The sequence below is a fragment of the Sciurus carolinensis genome, chromosome 18 (genome assembly GCF_902686445.1).
Source record: "Sciurus carolinensis chromosome 18, mSciCar1.2, whole genome shotgun sequence".
NCBI classification, from domain to species: domain Eukaryota; kingdom Metazoa; phylum Chordata; class Mammalia; order Rodentia; family Sciuridae; genus Sciurus; species Sciurus carolinensis.
The window spans coordinates 25,697,109-25,722,261 of NC_062230.1; the positions used below are offsets into that span (position 1 = coordinate 25,697,109).

The 25,153-nt window shown below is 37.0% G+C and overlaps 1 protein-coding gene across 1 annotated transcript in view; it reads right to left on the reverse strand.

Moving 5' to 3' along the window:
• Window positions 1-243: 243 nt before the first annotated feature.
• Mosmo (modulator of smoothened) overlaps window positions 244-25,153 on the reverse strand; it is a 58,451-nt gene continuing 33,541 nt past the window's right edge. The window contains exons 2-3 of the mRNA XM_047532784.1: window positions 5,904-6,116; window positions 244-1,062 (exon numbers count right to left, since the gene is read on the reverse strand). Of these exons, the coding sequence (XP_047388740.1) occupies window positions 878-1,062; window positions 5,904-6,116 (398 nt within the window). The 3' untranslated portion in view covers window positions 244-877. The remainder of the gene's footprint in view (window positions 1,063-5,903; window positions 6,117-25,153) is intronic.

Below are 25,153 nucleotides of genomic sequence, written 5' to 3' on the forward strand. Positions count from 1 at the left end.
AAATGGCTTTTTTTCTATTGAGTGAGTTCTAGGTTTGCACACCACAGTGTTTTGCTAGCAAAGCATTCAGAGTTCTCTTCCAGGAACTGTTTGCATGTGTGCATATATAAATTTACACACACATACACACACACACACATATATACACACTGTATACTGCATCAGCAAAATATATATATTATATATATATTTATATAAATATAAGGAAGATTTCCCCCACCCACCCACCCCAAACAACATGTATCTCAGTGTTTGTTTTCCTTTTCTTTTTGTACACAGAGATTAGGGAATTTTAGAATTTTTACATACATTTTAGCAAACACATTTTGATCTATTGGCTTCTTGGTGCAGTAATGCAACGGTAATCCATTCTGGTGCCAAAGGCTCATCCCATTACAAGGAAGTTGCGAACACTAATTTCTTAGGAGGTGAGGCCAGCCCCACATGAACTTCTTTGCATCCCTCTGGTCCACCATGATTCATAAATACTTAGACTTTTTTTCTCAAATGAATCATTAGACGTTAAAAACGGAACAACAGAGTCACAAAGGGCCACATGCTTTTCAGTATAAAGCATTCTCCTTCACTAGGTTGCTATCACAGTGCAGACTGACTGCCTGAATATGCTCAGGAGATTTAGTCAATATTGTCTGTATTTGGTTATGGAAAGGCTCTCAATTTTTTTTTTTTTTTTTTAAATCCAAAGTGCATAGTGAGAACAAATCAAAGCATTTTTTTCCTTTTCAGTATCAGTTTCATCTAAGCATTTTCCTATGAGAGGACTGCTCAGATGCCTTGTCTTTTGTCCTCCCACCCTCTAAAAATAAAAAAATAAAAATAAAAATAAAATAATAGAGTCAAGCAGTTTAGACATTCATCAGCCTGGTAAACAAACTTTGCCAGCAAATAGAAGTCCTACTATTGTAAAGAAAATTGATAAGACAAAAAGTACATATGAAGACCCAACTACTGTGTTGTTGGGTAATTTATAAGGTTGACCTCCGACTTCATTGATGTAAAATCCTATTGGAAATATTAGGGCAGCCATACAGAAAAGGATCACTGTAAAACAAACCAAAACACAACATTAGTAACATGGTTTGGTGATTATAAAAACAATGAAAATTTGGCACTAAAGAAATTTATAGAAGGAGTTGTGGACTGATAACAATGTCAAACCTATTAATAACATGGACCACTTATCAAAAGATTTCCATAAATTACAGGTCACATAATATCCCTGAAGCTTAACAATTAAGTCAGCAAAAGCTGGGTTAGCCCTTTATGAAATATTAGGATGATTCTGAATTATCAGCATTAAGATGGGTACTCTCCAAACTTACGAAGCACTCACATATACTATTCTTAGCTATTTAAACTAGTAATTAAGGGAACTGGCTAGGCTAAGTTCTGACCCCACTACCTACCAACTGTGCAATCTTAAGCCTCTGGTTCCCTTCTAAAAAAGAGGGAAATACTAGAAGGATAAATAAAATAACTTCAAGCCCCTGGCACAGTGCCAGGCTAACAGATGTACTGAATAAACATTACATACTATTACCATCAAAGTTATTCTTCTGCCAATTCTTGGCTCCTGGTGGTATTAGGTGTTGGAGAAAAGGTACATAAAAATAAGTACCATTTATCTTATTCTGATTTACAATCAGCTAGTAAAAGAACATCAGATTCTTTGGAATGATTAGCAAATTGTCAGCGTGGATATCTCTATCGTGATTAAGTTCCAAAAAAAAAAATTAAAATCTGTCAGGTTTCTGAATATACAGAGATAAATCAAGTGAGGAAGGAAGAGGAACCTTTTTTTTTTTTTTTTTAGTTTTGCATATAAACACAATGAAACATTATTTACTGAAATGTTTTTAAAAAGATGTCAGAAAAACCCACGTCTGGGTAGAGGTAATTCCACAGTCTAATGCTCTATCAAACACTGTACTATGAATTATAAATATAATAATAAATTACAAGTTTCCTTATAATGCCAGGGGACCAGATTTAATGAAGATGGATGAAGTTTTTTTTTTTTAAAGCTACTAAGTTACTACTAAGAACTTTAGATCTTTTTTAAAAATATTTTTAGTTGTAGATGGACACAATACCTTTATTTTTTATTTATTTTTTTATGTTGTGCTGAGAATCGAACCCAGTGCCTCACACGTGGTAGGCAAGTGCTCTGCCACTGAGCTACAACCCCAGCCCCTAGAGATCTTAAAACTATTATGAACACTGATAATATCTATCACCTAAAGCCTGTAAAGACATAACCTCTTATTTTCTAAAGAAATGCTCTTCTCAATGAACATAAATTATCTACAGATGGTTAGATTTTCCAGGAAAAAGTTTTTGCTCTTTGAAAGTACACTAGTCAAATGTTTATAGTCCTTCATATTTCTTTGAAGACAGAAATATTTCTTTCAGTTTAATATGAAGACAAATTACTAGTCACTGTATATGAAGAGTAGAAGCTTTCCCTTATTAACTAAACAAGAAACCTTTTCCAAGTTAAATCTATCGCCAGAATACTGAGAGTGTCCTGGATAAATATATGGGGGGCGGGGGTGGGCGGGAGGAGAGACACAGAATTACATGAGTCCTTAAAAAGTCAATTAAGAATCCTTTCCTGGTTGAAATGCCTCCAAAAATATTTATTAAAAAGTAGCATTTGCTTAAGTAATATACCACTTAAAAAGCACACCAGCACTCTGCTTTGTATCATTTAGGCAGATCATTTTATACTGTACAGACAGAATATTTCATCTTGGGCAAATGACTACACCAAAAAATATTACATAAGTGAACTTGGATTCATTCTGACACCTACTACAAATCAGCCAAAAAATTCAGGCATTAAATTTTATTAGAGTTCTTGGTCTTTTTGTTATACAGTCTACAATAAATAACTATTAGTGTAGTCAATGCCCACTTACCACTGTAATCTGTCATCAATTTATAATGTTCTTATGGGTTAATAGTTTTGATGAATAAAATGCAACCATAATCTAAGTATCTATACATAATCTAATAAAAAACAATGGAATGATGTTTTAAAAACATTTTTCTTAATGTTGACTAATCTAACTAGAAACACTAACATAATTTAGAAGAAAAATGCTTAAGAGATATGCACATATTAAATTTGTGTTAACTAATGTTGCAACTTCATACCTATCTTTTCCATTTTCTACTTTAAAATCAAAATCTACCCTTTTAAGTATGCATTGTGACTACAGGTAGAATTTAATATTTTCAAGAGTTAAAATTTTTCCAAATTAGCTAGAAAAACTTAATAAATTTTTAAGGAAGCAATGAACTCCTATGCAATTGAACCTTGTTTTCAATCCTATGAATTATAAATATAATAATAAATTATAAGTTTCCTTATAATGCCAGGGGACCAGATTTAATGAAGATGGATGAAGTTTTTTTTTTTTAAGCTACTAAGTTACTACTAAGAACTTTAGATCTTTTTTAAAAATATTTTTAGTTGTAGATGGACACAATATCTTTATTTTTTATTTATTTTTTTATGTTGTGCTGAGAATCGAACCCAGTGCCTCACACGTGGTAGGCAAGTGCTCTGCCACTGAGCTACAACCCCAGCCCCTAGAGATCTTAAAACTATTATGAACACTGATAATATCTATCACCTAAAGCCTGTAAAGACATAACCTCTTATTTTCTAAGGTCTAGACCCTGGTGGTGGGTCAGAGACATAATTCCTCACTGTACACTGGCATTGGAAAGTATTACTCTTTCATTATTATCAAAACTACAGCCTTTACTGGAGTAGAAATATGTACATTAGAGATAAAGTACATCCTCAATGGCTGCAAGGGAACACTAGGGGGAGCTCCATTCCTCTCAGAACTGCCACCCCTGCTAACAAAAACAATGCAAGGTAAGAAAGCAAGGCAGCTCTAAACCTACTTAAAATAACTCTAAAATATATTAAGCTAAAAACCAGAAGTACAGTATAATGTGTGAACATTTTTATATGAATACATATGTAAAGAACACATATGCATACATGTTCCTATGTACAGAATGCCTCTGGTAGGAGAATTCACAAATTGGTACAGTGATTACCTCTAGGAAAAAAGTTACTGGGTGGCTGGGTGACAGGACCACAAACTTCACTTGGTTACCCTTTCACCAACTGAATTATGTAGCACACGCACATATTATTTCAAAAAGTTAGATTAACTAAAAAACAAAAGAAGATTACACTGCATTTGGGATCTAACTACATATACTTAAATATTCTCTGCTGGAGGGCAATGAAAAACAAGTGTAATCTTACATTTACGTCAGGCAAACTAATAGCTCATGTGAACACTGCAGTGATTTCTTTGCCATGTACAAATTTGCTAAATTATAATTTCGATTTTTGGTATTCAGAGCATCTGTACTCCCAACTTTGAACTAACTGCAGAAACGAAATCCTTCTTTGGTATTTTATTCCCAAAGAGTAAATGCTACCTGCATAAATGGTTCTATCTATGAGCAAAAGGCAAAAAACTGGTTTAAATTTCTCATCAATATTTTTAAATTTAAAAATAAAATTTACATTTAAATTTTTAAATTTCTGCAGCCTGATCTCTACACCTTACTCTTAGACAAGAACCACCTCTGGAGGTCTTTTGGGATTGTGTCACATTGCTTAATAAGGGTGGAGAAGCTTTTTTTTTAATGTCAAAGGCAATTTGCTTGATCTGCATCTTAAAATTAAGGTAAGTGGAAAGACAAAAATAAAAAAAACTGAACCAGAAACATAAAGAGGAAGTTTCACCAAAAGTTAGGGAGAAAAAGAGACATGAAGGAACATCACTATCCTACAGCCTTAAACATAAACTGAGTTTTAACAACTAATAGGGATCCTTGAGATTATCTCTTGGTCTAATCACCCTAGTTCTAAATGACAATACCGCATGAAATGAGAGGTTTTAATAGCCATTTTTAGAAATGTATGAAAACCTGAGATGATTTTAAGACACTGAATTAGAAGTGAAGTGTCAGTATTTGGCACAGGTATTGCCATCCCATTTCTTCCAGCAGGGTTTCTCAACAGTGGCACTCTTGCCAGTTGGGGCTAGAGAATCTCTGGGAGCCGTCCTGTGGGTTTGTAGGATGTTTAGCAGCATTCTGGTCTCTACACACTAGATGCCAGCAGCACCCCCTAGTTGCAACTATCAAAAATATTTTTAGGCATTGCCAAATGTCTCCTGGAGTGCAATGTTGCTTTAGAGGGAAAGAAATAAGAAAGCAAATTATAGAAAATCTTTTCTTTGTGCACTTCTGTTTTTAACTTGGGATAAGCTTCTGATGTGTTTTGAGATTAAACCAATTTTGCAAAGTATAAGAGAATGTGTATTATATAAACTTATCACACCACTGGGCATAGCTTAATAGTGTAAGACATGTTGGTAAACAATTATTAAATAATCAAATGTGATTTTCCAATGATATACAATATACAGCAGAAAGTCAATGATGTTAAATAGCAAATAACCACTTTTATCTAGTCTATGTTTTTATATTTCTTCTAGATTTACCTTTATTTTGACAACAGATACCAATACCATCAAGAAGAGGAAAAGACTCAAGCTAATGGCAGCTCTGAGTTGCAAACCTGGAATACTTATGTCACAATGTAAACAAAAGTAAGATTCATCAAACTTGCATTTCATACAAAGCAATTAAAGTTGTGGACGTCCTGGTCTTGTAAGAGTTTTGAAGAGCTGATGGGACTGTGGACAGTCTGTCTCAAGGTCATATGCAAGTGTTGCTCTCTGATGATTATGAAGTCCTTATTACTGATTCTTGATTATCTTCATAAAAATACTAGTGTGCGTGCCTTCTAGACAACTTAGGAAGCACAGGCTACTTACTTCCAGTGAATGCTATCCATCGAGCATATTTTGTAGCTTCTCTTCGCCAGTGGGAAGCCACCAGCAAACCACAAGTGACAGTCAATGAAATGATTCCCATGATGATAAAAAACAGGGTGGTGACCCACTCTGGGGGTAGCCGGGGAGGGATGCACGTTCGGTCTCGTCCATGGATTGTTTGACACTGTCGCACTAGCCCCACAGTGAGCGCTCCTGGGAAGATGCAAAAGGTGGGAATTCGTTAGTGGGTCTGGTAAGCCAGGGGCTATTCCCTTTGGTCCTTAAATCTCCCCCCCCTCCACCCTCCTTTTCCTTCCTCTGGTCCTTAAATCTTCTCTCTCTTTGTATATGTCATCCAAGTACTTAATTCCCTAGTCATTCACAACATAGAAATGCACACAAACTCAAAAAAAAAAAATACACCAACAAACCCTAAAATTTAAAAACTTCACTGAAGTTATCAAAGGCAGCTTACTCCATCATTCATTAAACAATTTTCTGAGTACATGTATAAGGCACTGCTCCAGGCTGCAGGGAAACTATAGTGATCAAGACAGATGAGGTTCCTGTCCTACGGAGCCTGCATACTAGCAGAAAGAACTGGAATTTTTCTATCCCCAGTTTCAAGACTCAATGAATATTACTTCATTTTGGTTAAGGAGAAAATACTAATATGCCTAATCACAATATATAAATAAAATTAAATAATGAGTTAGATATTCAAAGTAACAATATTTATCAAAGTTAAAGGGTCTAGTTTACCAATTTTTAAACAACGTACACATGTTCATATTGTCAAATTATCATTGGCATGCTTATCAGCAAAGAACAAAGAGGGCTAAGGATGTAGCACAGTGGCAGAGTGCTTGCCTAACATGCACAAGGAATAGGTTTGATCACAGTTCTAAAAAAAAGAAGAAGAAAAGCATAAAGGCTAATTATGAAGGTAATTTTTAAAGTGTCCCCTTCCTATTTAAATAACATGAAAGTGGGAGCTAGGGTTATAGCTCAGTGGTAGAGTGCTTGCCTAGCATGCACAAGGCCCTGCGTTCAATTCCCAGCACTACATAAATACGTACATAAAATGAAAGTGGGTTTTGTAAGACATCAGGTACTCTTTTTCCATCCTGTCAAACCCAAGAACCCCTACCGAATCTGGGGTGAATTAATTACAGAAATCCAGATTAGGAAAGTGTAAGGGTCATCCTTTACTCCTTTTCCTCACAAGAACAATGATTGAAATGTTACTTCTGAATAAAAACTGCTGTTTCCCCTCGCACAGCAACTGCAAATGGTAAAATAGTTACCAGAAATTCAAGGGTAGATATTTTTGGAGCCAGTAAAAACACAATAGATTTCTGCATTGCGGGGGCAGGGGATGATGATATTCTTTTTTGGTCACATTGTTTTCTCAAAATAAGCACACTGACCTCCAATCATAATACTTGCCTTCTAGAAGGACGGTTAGTAAAACTCCTGGAAGCTGCCTAGTGGGAGTAGCAGAGCAGGGCTGGAGCTATGTGTAGATGCATGTGTCTACCACACATAGGTAGGGCTGTTGGTGGAAGGTGCTTTGTGCCACTGAAGTTTTGCCATTGATACAATGTGTTGAAAGAAAATGAAGCAAGAAATCAGTTATGCTCTTAAAATTGAGCCCCTCCATGCTAACTTTATCTGACTATAACTGTTGAGTGGAAGCAGATATACAAACAAGTTGGTGCTTTCCTCCCAAATCATCTAATAATTAGGCCCACCTAGTGATCTCTGCACTAGTGCAAACAACACTGTGATTATCAGGTGGTCACATGCAGGATGGAGGCATACAGGGGACAAAGAATGCTATCCGCTATGCCCTAGCTACTTGGAGCTGAGTGACTGACTTCACAGGCCAAAGAGAAGCATGTCGTGAAAATATTTTGACATTATTGCTACCTTTCAAAGTCTCCTGGTAATTGTTTGAAACCAGAAACAGGGATGGGGCAGGAGTAAGTAGGCATCAGGGGGTTGCATGATCATCCATAAACTGAAACACTAAAAAGTTTTCATGCAAAGATTACTTGGGGGAAAGAAATGTCTTTACTATAATAAAGCATTTTATTGTAATTTTAGAAGTAAGGAAGACTCACAGCAGTGCCCAAGAACTCCTAATAAGAAACGACTCCTGATTATTCAGCAAGACTTCTAACAAATTATTCTCTTGTACTCATTGTTTCATTTCAAAAGGTTGTAATTGCTATAAGAATAAACTAGAGGCAATGAAAGATCCTCGGACAAAATGCAATATTGTGGAGTACTATTACAGAAACAACTTTGTTCACAATTTAACATATACAGTAATTCTATGTATCTACTGAACTTAGATTTACTTTTCTCCTGGGTACTGAGGATTAAACTCAGGGGCTCTTTATCACTTGGTCCTTTTTGTTTGAGGCAGGTTTCACTAAGTTGCTGAGGGTGGCCCCAAACTTAAAATCTTCCTGCCTCAGTTTCCTAAGTGGCTGAGATTACAGGCAAGTGCCACTGCGCCTACCTAGATTCACAAGAGAATTATTTGTGGCCTGAAAATATTGAAAGTTGTAGGTTCGGTAAATCACAACTAAAATATCTCTCCTTCAAAATATTTCTGAATATCCTGTGTTGCCTCTTTTACTTTGGCTATGGAAATGGTGAGCAGGATTAAGGATGAAATTGAACTTAACTTCCTATGTCTGCTGATCACTGAGCTTTCTAAGAACTGCTTTTTCTCTCCTACCTTGCACGGCACACCAAGTGAATATGAACAGAACAAGTAAGAAAATGAAAATTACCGCTATACTTTCTACAAACGAACCGGAAATATCCTGAGAGATGTTTAGCTTTAAACAAGCTATCATGCTCCTATATTTATAAAATTCCTTATCACAACAAATCAAGACTAGAAATTCATCAGTTCTGAAAGATAATTCTAATTGACAATCAGAAGGTATATTGTGTATATGAAAATCAATATACAAACGTTTTATTGTGTGCTGGTGGTATAGCTCAGTGGTAGAGCATATGCTTAGCATGTCTTAGGCCTTGGGTTGTCCCCAGAACCAAATGCAAATAGTATATATGCTCTGCACTATTGTAGTAATTAGAGATTCCAGAACTAATATGCCTTCACACTCCTGGTGAAAATAGACTTCCCTTAAATGTATTACAAAAAGATCAGTGCAGACAGTGGTCTGTCAACATTATTGTTAAAATTCATTTTCTGGAGTAACACTCTAAGTCAATAAAATTTATGTCATAGTCATACATTTCTACTGGCTAACTGGAAGAATCTGCAAGGGTAGTTGCACTACCAATGTCACTACCATTACATTTTAAAAGTTCAGTTTCTGTTATACCCAAACTTTTTCCAGGTCTTTTTTGTGGGGAGGGGATATCAGGGATTTTATCCAGGATGCTTAACCACTGAACTATATTCTCAGCTCTTTTTTATTTTGAGAAAGAGTCTTGCTAAATTGCTTAGAGCCCTGCTAAGTTGCTGAGGCTGGTTTTGAACTCATAATTCTCTTGTCTCAGCCTCCCAGGTTGCTGGGATTTCTCATTGTGTCTTTAAATTTCATCTTTTACCTCAATGACTTATCTCCTGCCCGTAGATTCAAATCTGTCACAGATTTAAATCTATGAACAGGAGATAATCAAGTCAATTTGACTTACTCCAAATTCTCTTAACACATTAGTGTCTTAACACATGCACTTGATTTTAAAAGGTAGCAGCTGCAGCATATTTTTTGAAGGGTGCTGGTGACGGAACGCAGGGCCTCCCACATGCTAAGCATGCATTCTACCACTGAGCTACATCCCCAGCCCCCAAAGTAGCTTTGTTTTATCCCAAATAGCACATGAGCTTTTCAGAGGAGGTAACTTCACCTTCTACTTCATTGGAAACTCAAAATGGCATGCAGCAGTGGGTATGAGACTGGGATTAAAAAGTATTTGGTGACTTTAAATGAATCAAAAACAAGTTAAATTTAAAACTGAACTGCTTTGAATAGGTTACTCAGTATGGTTTCCTGTAGCACACTTGGTACGCACAAGCTCAGTCATTCACTAATTTTTGTTTTATCCAACAGGTTTCTTGCCTCTGGAAGGAGCCTGTAATTTCATTCCCCAAACAACCAATCTATCTTTACCCAGCTGCCGTTTCCTAGGTAACCAATCCAGCCAAATAAAAGTCTTATACACAATAGAAAAAAGGAAACCACACTAGGAACTATAGCACCCCACCACCCACATGCCTCCCAAGATCTCACCTGTGTACCATCACACACAAAAGGAAAAGTCATAATGAGTCTCACCCCATTAAGTGGGGGCATTTTATCTAAAGTGGCTTTTGACACTCGTCATCTATAGCAGACACTGCTGAAATGACTTAGCACAGCCAGTCTGAGCATGTCTGCTGGCACAGTGAGAATAATTATAAGGCATGTCATCAGTGCATGAAAAGCAGTGTCACAGAAAATCTGTGACCCGGGGTTGTAAGGCAGAAGCACACACCCACCAGAACATGTCAAGAGCAAAGCCTGGGAAGCGCTTGCCAACCTGGCCACAGAGGGATTCCCTATACAGGACTGGACCCAAGCAAAACATACGAAGTTAAAATTCATGACTGGGTTCAGGGAATAGCTCAGCCACAGAGGGTGTGTTCGGCATGTTCAAAGCCCTGGGTTCATCCCCAGCATCAAAATTTTAAAAATTAAAAAATAATAACATTGCAATTGTCCTCTCCCCAGTCTCCTTTAAGTTCTCCCTCCACTCTGTGTTCTCTTCCTCTCAGGGGCTCCCTGTCAGCTCTCTGATCTGCCCAATCCCAGCCACTAATAGGGATCTCTGGCTCTACCTTCTCTTGGAAGATATAAAAATCTGTTCTTGGCAAGCCATCTTGCTGGTTACAGATCAAACAAATGCTTCACCACAAATGTCTTAATGATTGATAAAGCCTTAATTAACATCCTGCCCCTCCCAAGAGCAATTGTATTTAAGCAAGGGACGCTATTCCAATTTAACTGAAATTATGGAGTTTTCGTGGTTTTTGTGACAGTTTGGCTGAAGAAATAGCAGAACTAGGGACAGGCGAGGACAGGAGACTGGGAATGGGGATGGACCTGCTGTAGGAAACACCACACAATCCTCTGGGTAAGTCAGGCCCTCACTTTTGAGTGAGTAGATGCAAAAGCACAGAAAGTTATAGCCTAAAGGTAACTTTAAAACTTTAGGTTTCCCTATTCAGTGCTTCCCCATCCTGTGCTGGGGCTATTCCAAGTCTCCTGCACTCTCCTGATCTCCCGTATCAGAGCCATCAAACACCTCTCTCACATTCAGTAGGTGCCAGGGTCTATTACTCAGGAAAAAAAGAAGCCATCCGACCACAACTCCTTAGCTGTCCATTATCAAACTTGTCAATTAACCTTTCATGCTGCTGATTCTTTCTTGTGGTTTGGATCCCACCCTTCTCACTTCAAGATCTTGCCCAATCTACTGGGTTCTTTTGCTTATGTAGCCTCTTCAGGATCTCCAAAACATCTGAATAAGCATATGTCTTCCCATCATAACACAAAACCATCCACCACCCGAGGCATCCCCAGGGGCAGCCTGCTGTCTGTCTTGCCTGCCCAGCCGCCCTTACCCACGGCCTGGTCAAGATTTCCTGCCCTACTCCCCTCTTCCAGAGGCTGTTGGCTCTTCGACCCACTGCAGCTTGGCTTTGGCCCAACCACCTCCCTGCTTCACACGGCTGCTCTCAGATACCTCCAAGTCCCTGTCTTCTTCAAGCACATTTTCTTTGGTTTTGGTAACTCCTTTCACAGTCTATGGGTTTCCCCCCTGCTTCCTTAGTTTCTCCTCTCTTTTATCACAGACATGGCCCCAGCCCCCCTCATTCATTAGTATTTGGAGTTTTACAGGGATCTCTCTTGGACCTGGCTCTTCTATACACACTTTCCTCTGTAAATCCAACTCTCTAAAATGGCCTACAAAGGTCTGGATGATACTGATTTTGCTTTCACTAGCCTCTCCTTTAATTACTTTTTACATTTAGTGCTCAAATTCTTATTTGTTAACCCGTATCTATCCACCTATTCATCTACTCCTCCACTTCCCCAATAGCCTATCTATCTACTCCTCCACTTCCCCAACAGCCGTATTTATATACTCTGTTCCACTCGCTAAAATACTCCAAGACTCTTCTGGCTACAATGACTCAAAATTCCAGTAGCAGCTTAGAAGTTCCTTCTGAGATGTCTTCCTTGACAAGCTCTTCCGCCTTCATTTGGGGTTCAGTGGCTGTCCTCTGTGCTTCCACAGCTCCTATCAAAGCACCACAGTTGGCTCTTATTGAACCTGAGGGGGTGGTGGCAACCTCTGAATTTGTGGCCAGTTAGTCAGAACAGCAGGTGACCTGGGGACCGCCTGTACTTACAGCAGTGTCTGAAGTGGGGACAGTTTGTGGAGGACAGAGTTCTCAACTTCAGGGATCTGCATTAACTCAAAGTGCTTAGTGTGGGAGTTCAACTGCACTGCCGTGCACACAGTTGGGAGTTGAAACAGAATGATCTCTTTACACAAAAACTTGCACAAGGACTGAGGACAAAGTTCAGTGGTAGAGTGCTTGACTGGCAAAAGTGTGGCCCTGGGTTCAATCCCTGGTACTGAAAAAGCAAAACAGAAACAAAACAAAACAAAACAAACCCTACAAAAACAAACAAAAACCCCCCACATGAATGCTTGATTCATAATAGCCAAAAAGTGAAAACTACCCACCAAAGCCTATCAACTGATGAAATGATAAACAAAATGTGATGTATCCATATGGAGTACTTCCCAGCAATTAAAAAAGTGAAGTGCATAGATACATGCTGCAACACAGATAAACCTGGAAGCATGGCACTGTATGAAAGGAGCCAGACATAACAGGCTACACAGTATGATCGCATTTAGATGAATTCCAGAATAGGCAAATCCTAGAAGGCAGAAGCAGGTTACTATTTGCCAAGAGACAGGGAAGTAGGAATTGGGAGTACGGGGCTTCTATTTCATGAGAGGGTGCAAATGTTCCAGAATTAGATATTGGTGATTGTTGCACAATATTACGAATCTGCTAAAAACTACTGAATTGTACACTTTAAAATGGTTAATTTTATCTCAAAATAAACCAAAAAATCTAGTTTAATTACTCTCAACTTAAATTCAATAGTATATCAAAAACTTTGTTCCAGGGCTGGAGTTGTGGCTCAGTGGTGGAGCGCTTGCCTGGCCTGTGTGAGGCCCTAGGTTCAATACTCAGCATCACATTAAATAAATGAAATTGAACAAAAGATCCATTGACAACTAAAGGGCTGGGGAGACAACTCAGTTGGTAGAGTGCTTGCCTTGTAAGCACAAGGCCCTGGGTTCAATCTCCAGCACACCGCAAAAAGAAAAAACAAAACAAAACAAAAAAACCAACACTTTGTCCATTTCCTAACTTGCCTTTGTACCATTATCAGATTACATCTAGCTACATTATAAACTTATCAACACAATTCTGTAATTGTCTTATTTAAGAGTTACTAACAAAATTGCGTTTCAACTTTTACATTTACCTATGCAGTTGCCTATACTAATACTTTTTATTTCCTTGTGTGTAGTAAAAATACTACTTCCTTTTATTTCAAAATAAAGACACCCTTTAGTATTTCTTATAGGACAGTTAGATAGCCTATAACAAATTTTTCATTTTGGTTCATGGAATTTCTCCTTCAATTTTGAAGGATAGTTTTGTTGGGTATAGGATTCTGGGTTGACTGTTTTCTTTATAACACTTGAATTTGCCATTCCACTGCCCATTGGGGTCAGAGATTTTGATGAGACAATTGTTAATAGTATTAAGGATTACCTATACATGAGAATTTACTGTTTTTCTATTTTCAAGATTCTCTTTGTCTTTCAATTGTTTATTATGTCTAGGTGTGAAGTACTTTAAATCTTATCCTACTTGGAGTTAAAAATTACTCAGAGTAGATTAATATTTTTTAATCAAAATTGGGGTTTTTTGGCCACTATTTCTTCAAAGTTTCCACTCCTTTTCCTCTCTCTTCTCCTTCTATAATTTTCATTATGTGTATTTGGTATACTTGATAATGTCTGGTGTGCTTCATGCTCTGTTCATTTACATTATTTTTTTTCCTATTCCTCCATCTGGATAATCTCAACTAAAGTGTCTTCCAGTTTGCTGATCTAGTCTTCTGCCAAATTTCATTTATGCTATTAAACTTTCGACCTCCAGAATTTATTTTTTAATATATTGTTTTTAGTTGTAGATGGACACAATATGTTTATTTATTTATTTAATTTTATATGGTGCTGAGGATCAAACCCAATGCCTCACCCATGCTAGGCAAGCGCTCTATCACTAAGCCAGAACCCTGGCCCTCCATTTTATTTAAAAAAAAAAAAATTCTCCTTATTAGTCTGTATGTAGTAATAAATCATTTTCACACTCTTCCCACACTGTTTCCTTTTATTTTTGGAACATATTTATAATACCTGATTAAACTCTTTGTCTAGTAAGTTCACATCTGGGCTTCCTCAGGAACATTTTTATTGACTGCTTTTACTTTTCCTGTGTATAAGTCATACTTCCCTGTTATTGTAATTTTAAACTGAAACTGAAAAATCTAAGTAATACAATGCATTTTTCAAAGACTTCTATGATCACTGTGTTCCCAGTTTTTCTTTTTTTTATTTTTAAGCAGTTTCACGTCCAACTGGTAACAATGCCTTAGGAGTATCTGCAATGTTAAACAATGGGTTGCTAATTGTTTTTAACAAATGCCCCAGGGATAAGAAAGAGGAAGCTCTGCATCTGATCAAATAAACTCTGAAAATGGAGATGTTTAGTGAGTTGCCAGACAAATAAAAAAAAAGGTAGTTGTTCTCTGGGGATGAGTCTTGAAAGAGTACCAAACCCTATGCTCTCTCAACTGTTCCGAGGCTGCTATGTTTTACAGCTATAGTTGTAAGGTTACTGGTTTTCAGGGAGAAGGGGAAGGGATTAGCACAATTTAAAATGCCATAAAGCTTGCTGTTTTTACTCAAACTCAGGAGATTTTCTTGAACAAATGCATTTTGAATTGTTACTAGCTTTTAATTTCCAGAGTCCTAAAAAAGTTGATTCAATAATTTTTGTTACTTATCTTGCTACTTTTATGGAGGAACATATTTTTGGAGGTCCTTATTCCACCACTGAGGAAGTCAAACTCAACAAGTCACAATTTAAATCTCAGATTTGCCACTAACTTTGGGCAAGTTACATTCTCTTTTTCTAAGCCTGCTTCAACAAAAAAATCATACCACCTTCCATTTAGGTTTGGGTGAGAATTAAATATGATAATGTGATAACACCTGTAAAGCAAATGGAACTATAAACACTAAGTAATTACTACAGGTTTTTGGGAAAGGGAATAAATTCTTGTTTTGTTTATAAAAATGCATGTGTGTACACAAATCAGTAGGAGATACCATAGTTTAACACAGTAGTTTATTCATGAAATTCAGTTCAAATAAAAAGAGTGCTATTTAATGGCTGCTAATGCTGGTAGTCATAGAACACACTCAGGGTATTACTCCCCTGTCAATTCCTTTGCTGTATCAATTGGGCTGAAGATGACACACAAGGCAAGTTTAGACTTGCTGAAATAAAAGCTATAGGAACAGCAATGCTAGAATCTTGGGATTAAGAATGATTTGCTAATGTCATAAAATCACAGAATGTTTTATTAGATAGCAAATAAAAAAACTGATCATTAATCTTTAAGTTGGATTTTCTTTTTTGGTGGGGGGTGGGTATTGGGGATTGAACTCAGGGGCACTGAGCCACATCCCCAGTCCCATTTTGTATTTTATTAGAGACAGCATCTCACAGGGTTGATTAGTGCCTCGCTTTTTGCTGAGGCTGGCTCTGAACTTGCATCCTCCTGTCTCAGCCTCCTGAGCTACTGGGATTACAGGTGTGTGCCACCTCGCCGGGTTAGATTTTCTTTTTTCTTACAGTTTTCTAGATGTTTCCTCTTTTACTTAAAAAAAAAAAAAAATAGTTATTACCAGTAATTTTTGAGGAGGACTGCACTTCAGAGGTCCCAGATTATTATATGATTGCCTAAGTCATGCCCAACATGGCCTTCCTCTTATAATTCATTCTATCAGTCTTTATTCTCTGCACTGGCCTTGCGTCTGAACCTACTGTCACTGGAGGAGGTCCAAGGAGTTCCTGGAGAGGGAAACCTCAACTCAGGATGAATGGGGTTAATAAACGTCACAGGAATGAATTTAAGCATGAGTCAGTAAGAAGCAAAGGCAAATTTATTTAGGAAAGCCATCTCAAGAGTGAGGTGTACTTTTGCCTTGTGTGTCGTCTTCAGCCTTTTTGATAAAACAAATCAGTAGAACAGGAGAGTAATGTCCCAATATGTTTTGTGATTAGCAGCCTTAGCAAGTGCAAGTGTTTTAGGCTCTTGTCTTAGCAACCATCAAATGTCATCCTTTTTATTTTGAACTGTGAGTTTCATGAATAGACTACTGTGTTAAATTAGGATATCTCCTACTGCTCTCTGTGTGTGTGCACATAAATACTTTTAAAACCAAAACAAGAATTTGTCCAATTTCCTTTCCCAAAAGCATGTGATAATTATTCAGTGCTCATAGTTTGGGCTCTTCTTTTAAAGGAAACTCAGTGAGGGGTGAGTGTGGAATGATATCAGTCTCGTGATCATTATGGTGGTCTGGCAATTCTCAGGATCCTTAGGTTGGCATCATCTCCATTATCTAATCAATAGATTACACTGTGAAAGTACCCTAGATTACAGGTTTTGCATCTCTCTTTGCTCAATCTATTCTAAAAACAGATGTTACCAGTGGGCTAATTAGCAGTGGACATGGCAATTTTCCTAAGTGGGTGAACTTTCAGTATCTTTTAAGATTATGAGAGAAGATTTATATATTTCCCAGAAAGTTTGGAATGACAGACCCGGGGGGAAAGAGCTGCCTTGGGGAGTGACAGGCCTGGAAGGAATACTGGCTTTAGGAGTACGAGAAACTTTAGCACAAGGCTTTTGAAGTTACAGTCTTCTTGTCCTTCCGTGTGTCTTCTTTCTATTTCTTCCATCCTAGATCACTACGAAGACCGTAACCACTAACTAGCAGTAAATCCCTACTTTAAAATCTACTTTATTGACGAGTACAACATAGTATCATAGTCTTCACTATGACTCTGCAATCATTGAAGCTCTTAACATATAATGCATGAAGAACTCGTTAAACACTACGATATTTAAACTGTCCATACAATGTGTGGATGATATGTGGAAGGATATTTGTCATACTGCTGTGAGTGGCCTCCTGGCTGAGTAGGACTGGGGGTGCAGTGGGGAGTGGGTTGAGAACTCTCGTACTTTTCACTCTTATTTGAGTGTCGATAATTAATATAACTTTGCCTAAAAATTAAAAAACAAGCAAGTTTTATATTTTAAATTTCTAAAATGTTTCGGGAGTATTTATTACACATTAAAGACTAATTACATTTATATTACACACTGAAATTTTCCAATCATACATGAACTTAAGCACATACTAATCTGCATCTAAAAGGAATGTATGCCAAAGAAATAAGACTAAAAGTCTAGAGAGCTAAAATGGAATTAAAATTACATTATTTATAGGGTATCATGAGGCGCCCCTGTGGAGAAATTTAGTAGACCACATTGGGGACTTATTATTTATTCCTTTATGAATTTGGCAGAAGAAACAAATGTACTTCACCCAAATGAATACCTCCATGTTTCATATGTAGGACTAAAGTGGTTTAAGACAAGTGATACTGAAAAAGAGAACCAAAGTCAAAGACATTCGGTAGGTCAAGTAGTTTGGGTGGGTAGGAAACTAGTGCAGAATTATTTGTAAAAGCATTTTAACAAATAAACTGAAACAATAATGACCCTAAGTGGGTCATAGAAACATAATGAACAAGAAACAAGCAACACAGCAGATGAGAACTGCTTCTTGTCTCAAGAGCTCCTGGCCAAAAGCAGTCATAAAATCAGACAATTCAGAGCCAGAAGAAGTCTCAGGGATCGTCTGTCCTGATCTCCCCAAATTAGGACTGAGAGACTACTGAGGCCCCAAGACAAGGATACAAACTAGCAATACTGGTACTAAAGCCCAAGTTTTCAATTACCTACTTTGAAATTACCCTATCAAATGACAGTAACTTCCTGGAACACCATCCATTCAGTACAGAAAATGAATAATATTCCTAAAAATACCTCCAGGAACCTTCAGATTTACATCAGAGCAGACTTAATTATAATTTCATAAGCACACTGATAGTGAATCTAAGAGGAAATTCATGGGAGGTCAAAAAATTATACCATGGAGACTGTCTTTGGGTTCCTCTCAAAGAAGTGACTCCTCTGGCTTCTGTTCCCTCTGAAATGACTAGTCACTCTTCCTCATAAATGTTCAAGGAATGCCCCATTCCCAGTTCCTTCTCCTTAAAGAAACATTCCTATTTCATTGTTCAAGAACAATAGGATTCCTGGCATTGGTTTTAGGCTCTTGTTCAATGTTCAAGGAACTTAGGTCATTCATACTCTATTCTCAAACATCAAACAGGATATTCCTATTTGTCTCATTTATTTGTATAGTCCAGAAAATGTGCACCATCACTTTCTCAGAAAAGAATTTGTAGAGTAAATCACAATAAATAACTTCTCTGAGTTTAGTAAAATTCCATTTTATGATCTCCAGGTCTATCAAAATAATTGTTCTTTTGCAACTAGTTAATATCCCAATATGAAACAACTCAGTTATTTCTCTAACAAAGTATATTCCCTTAATTTATATAAGCACAAGAATCCTTTAATACCAAATCAAATTCTAAACTATTTAGGCATATATCTGTTTTCTTAAGTATATTAGTGGTTAGAATTCAGGTACCAGAATAAGATTAAAATCCAGGCCCACCTCTTAATAGAAGTGAGATTTGGGTCAAGTTATTTAACCTCTGTGTATCTCAGTTTCCCCAACTGTAAATGGGGACAACAGAATGATCTCACATGCAGATTAAGACAGAGAATATATAAAGCACTCAGAACAAATGCCTGGCACAGAGTAAGAACCTGATAAATGTTAAGTATTACGAGACATACTGCTATTTCCCTTAAAATATGTACTTTTACTTCAAGAAAGAAAATACAATCTGTAGGATTTTGTTGTCCTATTAAATTTATTGTTTTCTCAAGAGCATCTTTGAGTTCCTTGCTTTTTTGGCCTTAGATGAAAAAAATAATAAATGTGTTTAATTTATATAGACCTACTAATTTAAAAATGAGTCATAATTAGAAAGGTTTGGAGCCTTGCAAATATGAGGAAAGCAAGTTTAACATTGAGATGTGTTGATTCTGTGCTATTAGTATGGTATCTCAAATACAGAAAAGGATGGATTTTAAAGTGGAGGGCTTTGGAGAAAAATGGAAGTTCTGATTCTGACTGCCATTCTTCCATTTAATCTTGAAGAAGAGGTTGTGTTTTCACTGCAGTTATATTTGGCTTCAGGGTGAAAATATAAGGTGATATCTCCCTCAATTTTCAACATTAGCACATACCACCTAAGCTTCTGTAGAAACATATAAAATCAATCTCTCATTAATTAGCTTACATTTGTGGTAGACATGCTCTCTTAAGCAAAGAGGTGGTGGTCTAGGGAAATCCTAGATTAAAGGAGGTCTCTGATGAACTTGAGAAGTCTGGCACCACTGCATGAAATAGGTCTGACTTCTCTCCAAGTCTGCTAGGAAGTCATGCTACACCAGCTTGCGTTCATTCAGCAAATACTCACTCAGACTCCTTTGCAGTCCCTCTGCTCCTCTAAGCACCCAAGATGGATTTGCGTTTTTTTCCCTACAGTTTTGCCTCTTGTAGAATTTTATAAAGTGGAATCATACAGTTTGCTATTGTGAATAACGTTGCTACAAACATTTGTGTACAGGTCTTTGTGCTGTGCAATACCATGTGGCAAGTATAATGAAGAACACAGACTTAAATTTCTGTGTTTCATACGCTTATATGTAGAAAGCCTAGATGCACATTCACACAAAGTTAAAAAAGCACAACACAGTACATAACAGGATGTGACCTAATACCAAGGGAACTGTGCAGCCTCCAGGGACTAGGGATCTGGTGATAAGTATTCTATCCACAGGCACATTATTTATGTAATTCTGAGCAAGAAACATCACTGCATCAGGTCTATTGTTCCACTTTACAAATGAAGTATTTTTAAAGGAGTCCTAAAAACACTATGCAATTGTTTAAATTAATTTTATTAAGGTATAATTTAGATATGATAAAGCTAATCATTTAAAAACATACAATTCAATATATTCTGACAACTGTATACCACCATCTCAATCAGGATATAGAATATGTATCTCACCCTAAAAGTTCCCAGACTCCTTTGCAGTCAATCTGCTCCACCAAACTCCCAAGATGGATGTGCCTTCTATCAGTATAGTTGCATCTTGTAGAATTTTATAAAATAGAATCAGACCTGTTTGCTACTGTGAATAAGGCTGTTACAAACATTTATGTACAGGTCTTTGTTTAGTTACACACTTTCTTTTTCCTGTGTTAATACAAGTAAAACCATTGGTCATATGGTAAGTGTGTGCTTAAACTTATAAGAAACTATTAAAGTGCTTTCTAAAGTGGTTATACCACTTTGCCTTCCCATGAAAATTCCAGCTTCTCCCCTCATTCACCAACACTTGATATTAGCAGTGTTAATGGTTTGTAAAGGTGGGTACATAGAAACCTCTTATTCTGGTTTTGTGTTTCCTTAATATCTAAAAATGTAAAACATATGTTCATTTACTTATTTGCCATCTCTGATCTATTCAAATCATTTGCCTATTTAAAAAATCAAATTGTCTTATTATTGAATATAAGAATTCTTCACGTTCTAAATACAAGTCCATCATCTGACATTTGTTTTATAAACATTTTCCCTCAGTTTTGCCTTTAAATGTTGTTAACAGTGGTTTTAAGGATTGATATTTTAAATTTTAAAAGTCCAATTTATCAAATTTTTTTTCAGTGGATTGAACTGTGTATTGAACCCAGGGGCACTCTACCACTGAGTTATATCTCCAGCCCTTTTTTTTAAATTTTTATTTTGAGACAGGGTCTTGCTCAACTGCCCAGGCTGACCTTGAACTTGTGATCCTCCTGCCTCTGCCTCTGAAGTAGCTGAGATTACATGTATGGATGAACATGCTAGTCAATTTATTAATTTCTTATTTTGCTTTCTGAGGCTACTTAGTGGCAAAGGGGCAACTCCCACCCTAATACCTAATTGAGCCTTGGGCAATCAGAGACAACACAAGACAGAAAACAAAGTAATAAACATTTATTATTTTCAAAGTCATCTGTAAGAGATTGCCAATGGTTTATGAAGAAAGAAAAGATTGCAAAGAAGTATTCATCCTTCTTTTATTTCATATGGACAGAGAGCTAAAAATCATGTCACCTCAATGATTTACAGGACATAAATATACTGAGAATAGTTCTCAATGCCTTTTCTTCTCATTGCCTAACCTATATGCTTAGAAAATATCAACTACTGCCTTTGGATGATCGGTTAGTTACAAAGTTTATTTATTGTTTGAACAAATAATTACTAACATACAAAAATAGAGAAGACAAATATATCTGGCAAGAGGGAGAAGTTTACTGTAACAGAAAGTCTCAGTTAAAACTAGCCAAGTTATTACAAAGTACAATTCTTATAAAACTAGCTTATAAAAAAAATTTATACAGAACATAAGCAACAATTTCTTCAAATTTATTCCCAAGTTGCCTTTCTCTGAGTTAGCCCCATTGGTTCTTCAGCTTCTAAATGCACCAGGCTCTCTCCCACACTTCAAGGCCTGAACCACACTACTTCTTTAGCCTGCACTGTCATTTTCTGCTCATTTTTTTGCTTGCTCCTGAACTTTCTTTCATTCTTAAGGTGTTGTTTTCTTTTTTTTTTTTTTGGGGGGGGGCGGTGCTGGGGATCGAACCCAGGGCCTTGTGCTTGTAAGGCAAGCACTCTACCAACTGAGCTATCTCCCCAGCCCCTGGTGTTGTTTTCTTAAGGAAGACTTTCCTAGTACCTATTCCTGTTATAGGTACCCATTAAACTAATTTCTCCTTTCATAGCACTTAGGATAATAATATTTACTTCCATGAAAAGAATTTTTTTGGGGTCTATACTCTCTCTTATTGTTGACAATAAGTTCAGTGTGTGGTCAGCATCTATATTATTTACCAGCATATATCTAATGCCTAGCACATTGCTCATATAATATGCTCTCAATAAAAATATTAATATAAATTTTGTGCCTATTACTTGAGGACCCACATGCTATGATTGGAACATAGCCCCTAAAATTCACGTGCTGAAAACCTGAATCCTGATTCCAGTAGTGCTGGGAGTAGGGTCTAACGAGAGCTGTCTAGATCTGAGAGCTCCACCCAGCCTCACAATTGGACTAATGCCACTATAAAAAGAACTATGGGAACTCTTCTCACACCCCTGCGCTCTGGAAGATTCAGGATCGAGATGCCTTCTTGGAAGCAGAAACTGATCCCTCCCAAGACACCTAACCTACCAATGCCTCGTTAGGTGGACTTTCTAGTCTCCTGAAATGTGAGAAATAAATTTCTGCTCTAAATTATCTAAATTATCTAAATTTAAGGCACTTTGTTATAGCAGCACAAAACAGATGAGATATCATTTTATCACATTTTTTCTCTTTCCAAAATAAAAGACATATTAGGAAATAGATAATTTCATTCATCTAAAGGAAGGAATTCATTTGAAGAGTAGCTTCAAGCCACTGACGCCATTTAGTTTATTAACTTTTTGAAGAGAAAGGGAAAGAGAAAAAAATAGAAACAAACTTTATCTCAATAAGGCAGTAAAAACAAGTAACATTTCAGTGCTATGTCCAGATAAAATTATGAATCCTGTTAATGTTCTCATTTTCTTCATGGGCATTAAACTTTTTTATTTCAGTCAATATAATATGTAAAATGGTGTCTTGCTACAGTTTAAATGTGTTAGTCTTATCAGGAAGGCTGAGCAACTTTAAAGGCCAATTTGTAGAACTTTTACTATAACCATCTGTTACTATCCTTTGCTTTTATTGAGTTGTTGATATTTCCCTTATTAGAGTACAAGATTTTTTTAAATATTAAAGAAATTAGCCATCTGTGATTTAAACTATAGCTTTTTATCCTATTTCATCATTCCTCATTTATGGTATGCTGTTTTATATGTATAAATTCTACTCTATTTTATTGTTTGTGGTGTTGGGGATTGAACCTAGGGCTTCTGCCATGCTAATAGCTTCATTTACCACTGTACTACATCTCCAGTACCCAGAAATGCTATTTTTTTATGTTCATATTATTATTTATTCTTTGGGAGGATGGGGTACCAGGGATTGAACTGGGGCACTCAGACACTGAGCCACATCCCCAGTCCTATTTTTGTATTTTATGTAGAGACAGGGTCTCTCTGAGTTGTTTAGCACCTGGCCATTGCTTAGGTTGGCTTTGAATGCTATCCTCCTGCCTCAGCTTCCTGAGCTGCCAGGATTACAGGCATGTAACACTGCACTGGGCCAACAATTATATTTTTTTATACCGTCATTTATTTATTTTTTAATGTGGTGTTAAGGATTGAACCCAGTGTCTCACACATGCTAGGCAAGCGCTCTACCAGTGAGCCGCAACCCCAACCCCACAATATTTTTTTTAACTGCTTCTAGGTTTTGCAACTTTTGGAAAGGTCTATCTTATTCCAACGTTAACCTGCCTGTGTGTTTTTTTTTTTTTTTTTTCTGTACATATGTTAAACACAGCAGTCATTAGACTGAATTACACTAAGAAAATGTCCTGAAAAACTACCTAATGTCCCAGAGGGACAGGGGGCCACAACCACCCAATCGAGAATTCCTACTCTAGAGATTAGGTTTATCTTCAATATTGCCTTCTAATCACAGAGAGGATTAGACCCAAAGGCCAATGCCTATTACATTTAACCACAAAGGTAATTCTCAAACACTGGGATTATTTTCTGCTGGAGCATAATATTTTAAATTAGCAGGTAAGGGCTGGGGATATAGCTCAGTTGGTAGAGTACTTGCCTCACCATGCACAAGACCCTGGGTTCAATCCTCAGCAAAAAAAAAAAAAAAAAAAAAAAAAAAAAAAAAAAAAAGAAGGCAATTAAATAAGTAGGTAAAATATCTGAGCTGATATAGTTCGGTCTCTAGCTTTGCAATAGTGTAAGAACACCCAATACCTTGCGTCTAATGGAACCATAAAAATGCCCTGCTGGTCTCAGAGGGGTTTTCCTTTTAATTTCCGAAATTAAAGTTAGTGTTCCCAAACACTACGTTCACAAAGCTTACTTTCCAAGGTGCGCTCTCTAGCCACAAAACAGATATACAGTTACAATAATAAAAGAATGAAGGTGGGTAGTAATGGTATAGGAATAGATACATATAAATCAATAATAGAAAAATCAAACACCCCAACAGGGCAAATACAGATAAGATAGCATCACAAATCAGTGTAAAGAATGGATTATTAAGCAAACTGTCTGTATAATTGGCTTGTCATTTAGAAAAGAATTAAAATGTAAGCCGGGTGCAGCTCGGGAGGCTGAGGCAGGAGGATAACAAGTACAAAGCTAGTCTCAGCCACTTAGTGAGGCCCAAAGCAACTTAGTGAGACTCTGTTTCTAAATAAAAAATAACCCAGTGGCTCAGGAGGTTGAGGTCAGAGAATTCTGAGTTCAAAGTCAGCCTCAGCAATAGTGAGACACTAAACAACTCAGTGAGATCCTGTGTCTAAACAAAATACAAAATAAGGCTGGGGATGTGGCTCAGTGGTTCAGCGCCCCTGAGCTCAATCCCTAAACCAAAAAAAAAAAAAAAAAAAAAGAAGAGCTGGGGATGTGGCTCAGAGGTGAAGCACCCATGGGTTCAATCCCTGGTGGTGGTGGTGGTAATAATAATAATAATAATAATTTAGAAAAAAACAAACTCATGGGCTGGGGAGATAGCTCAGTTGGTAAAGTGCTTGCCTTGCAAGCACGAAGCCGTGGGTTCAATTCCCAGCACCACAAAAAAAAA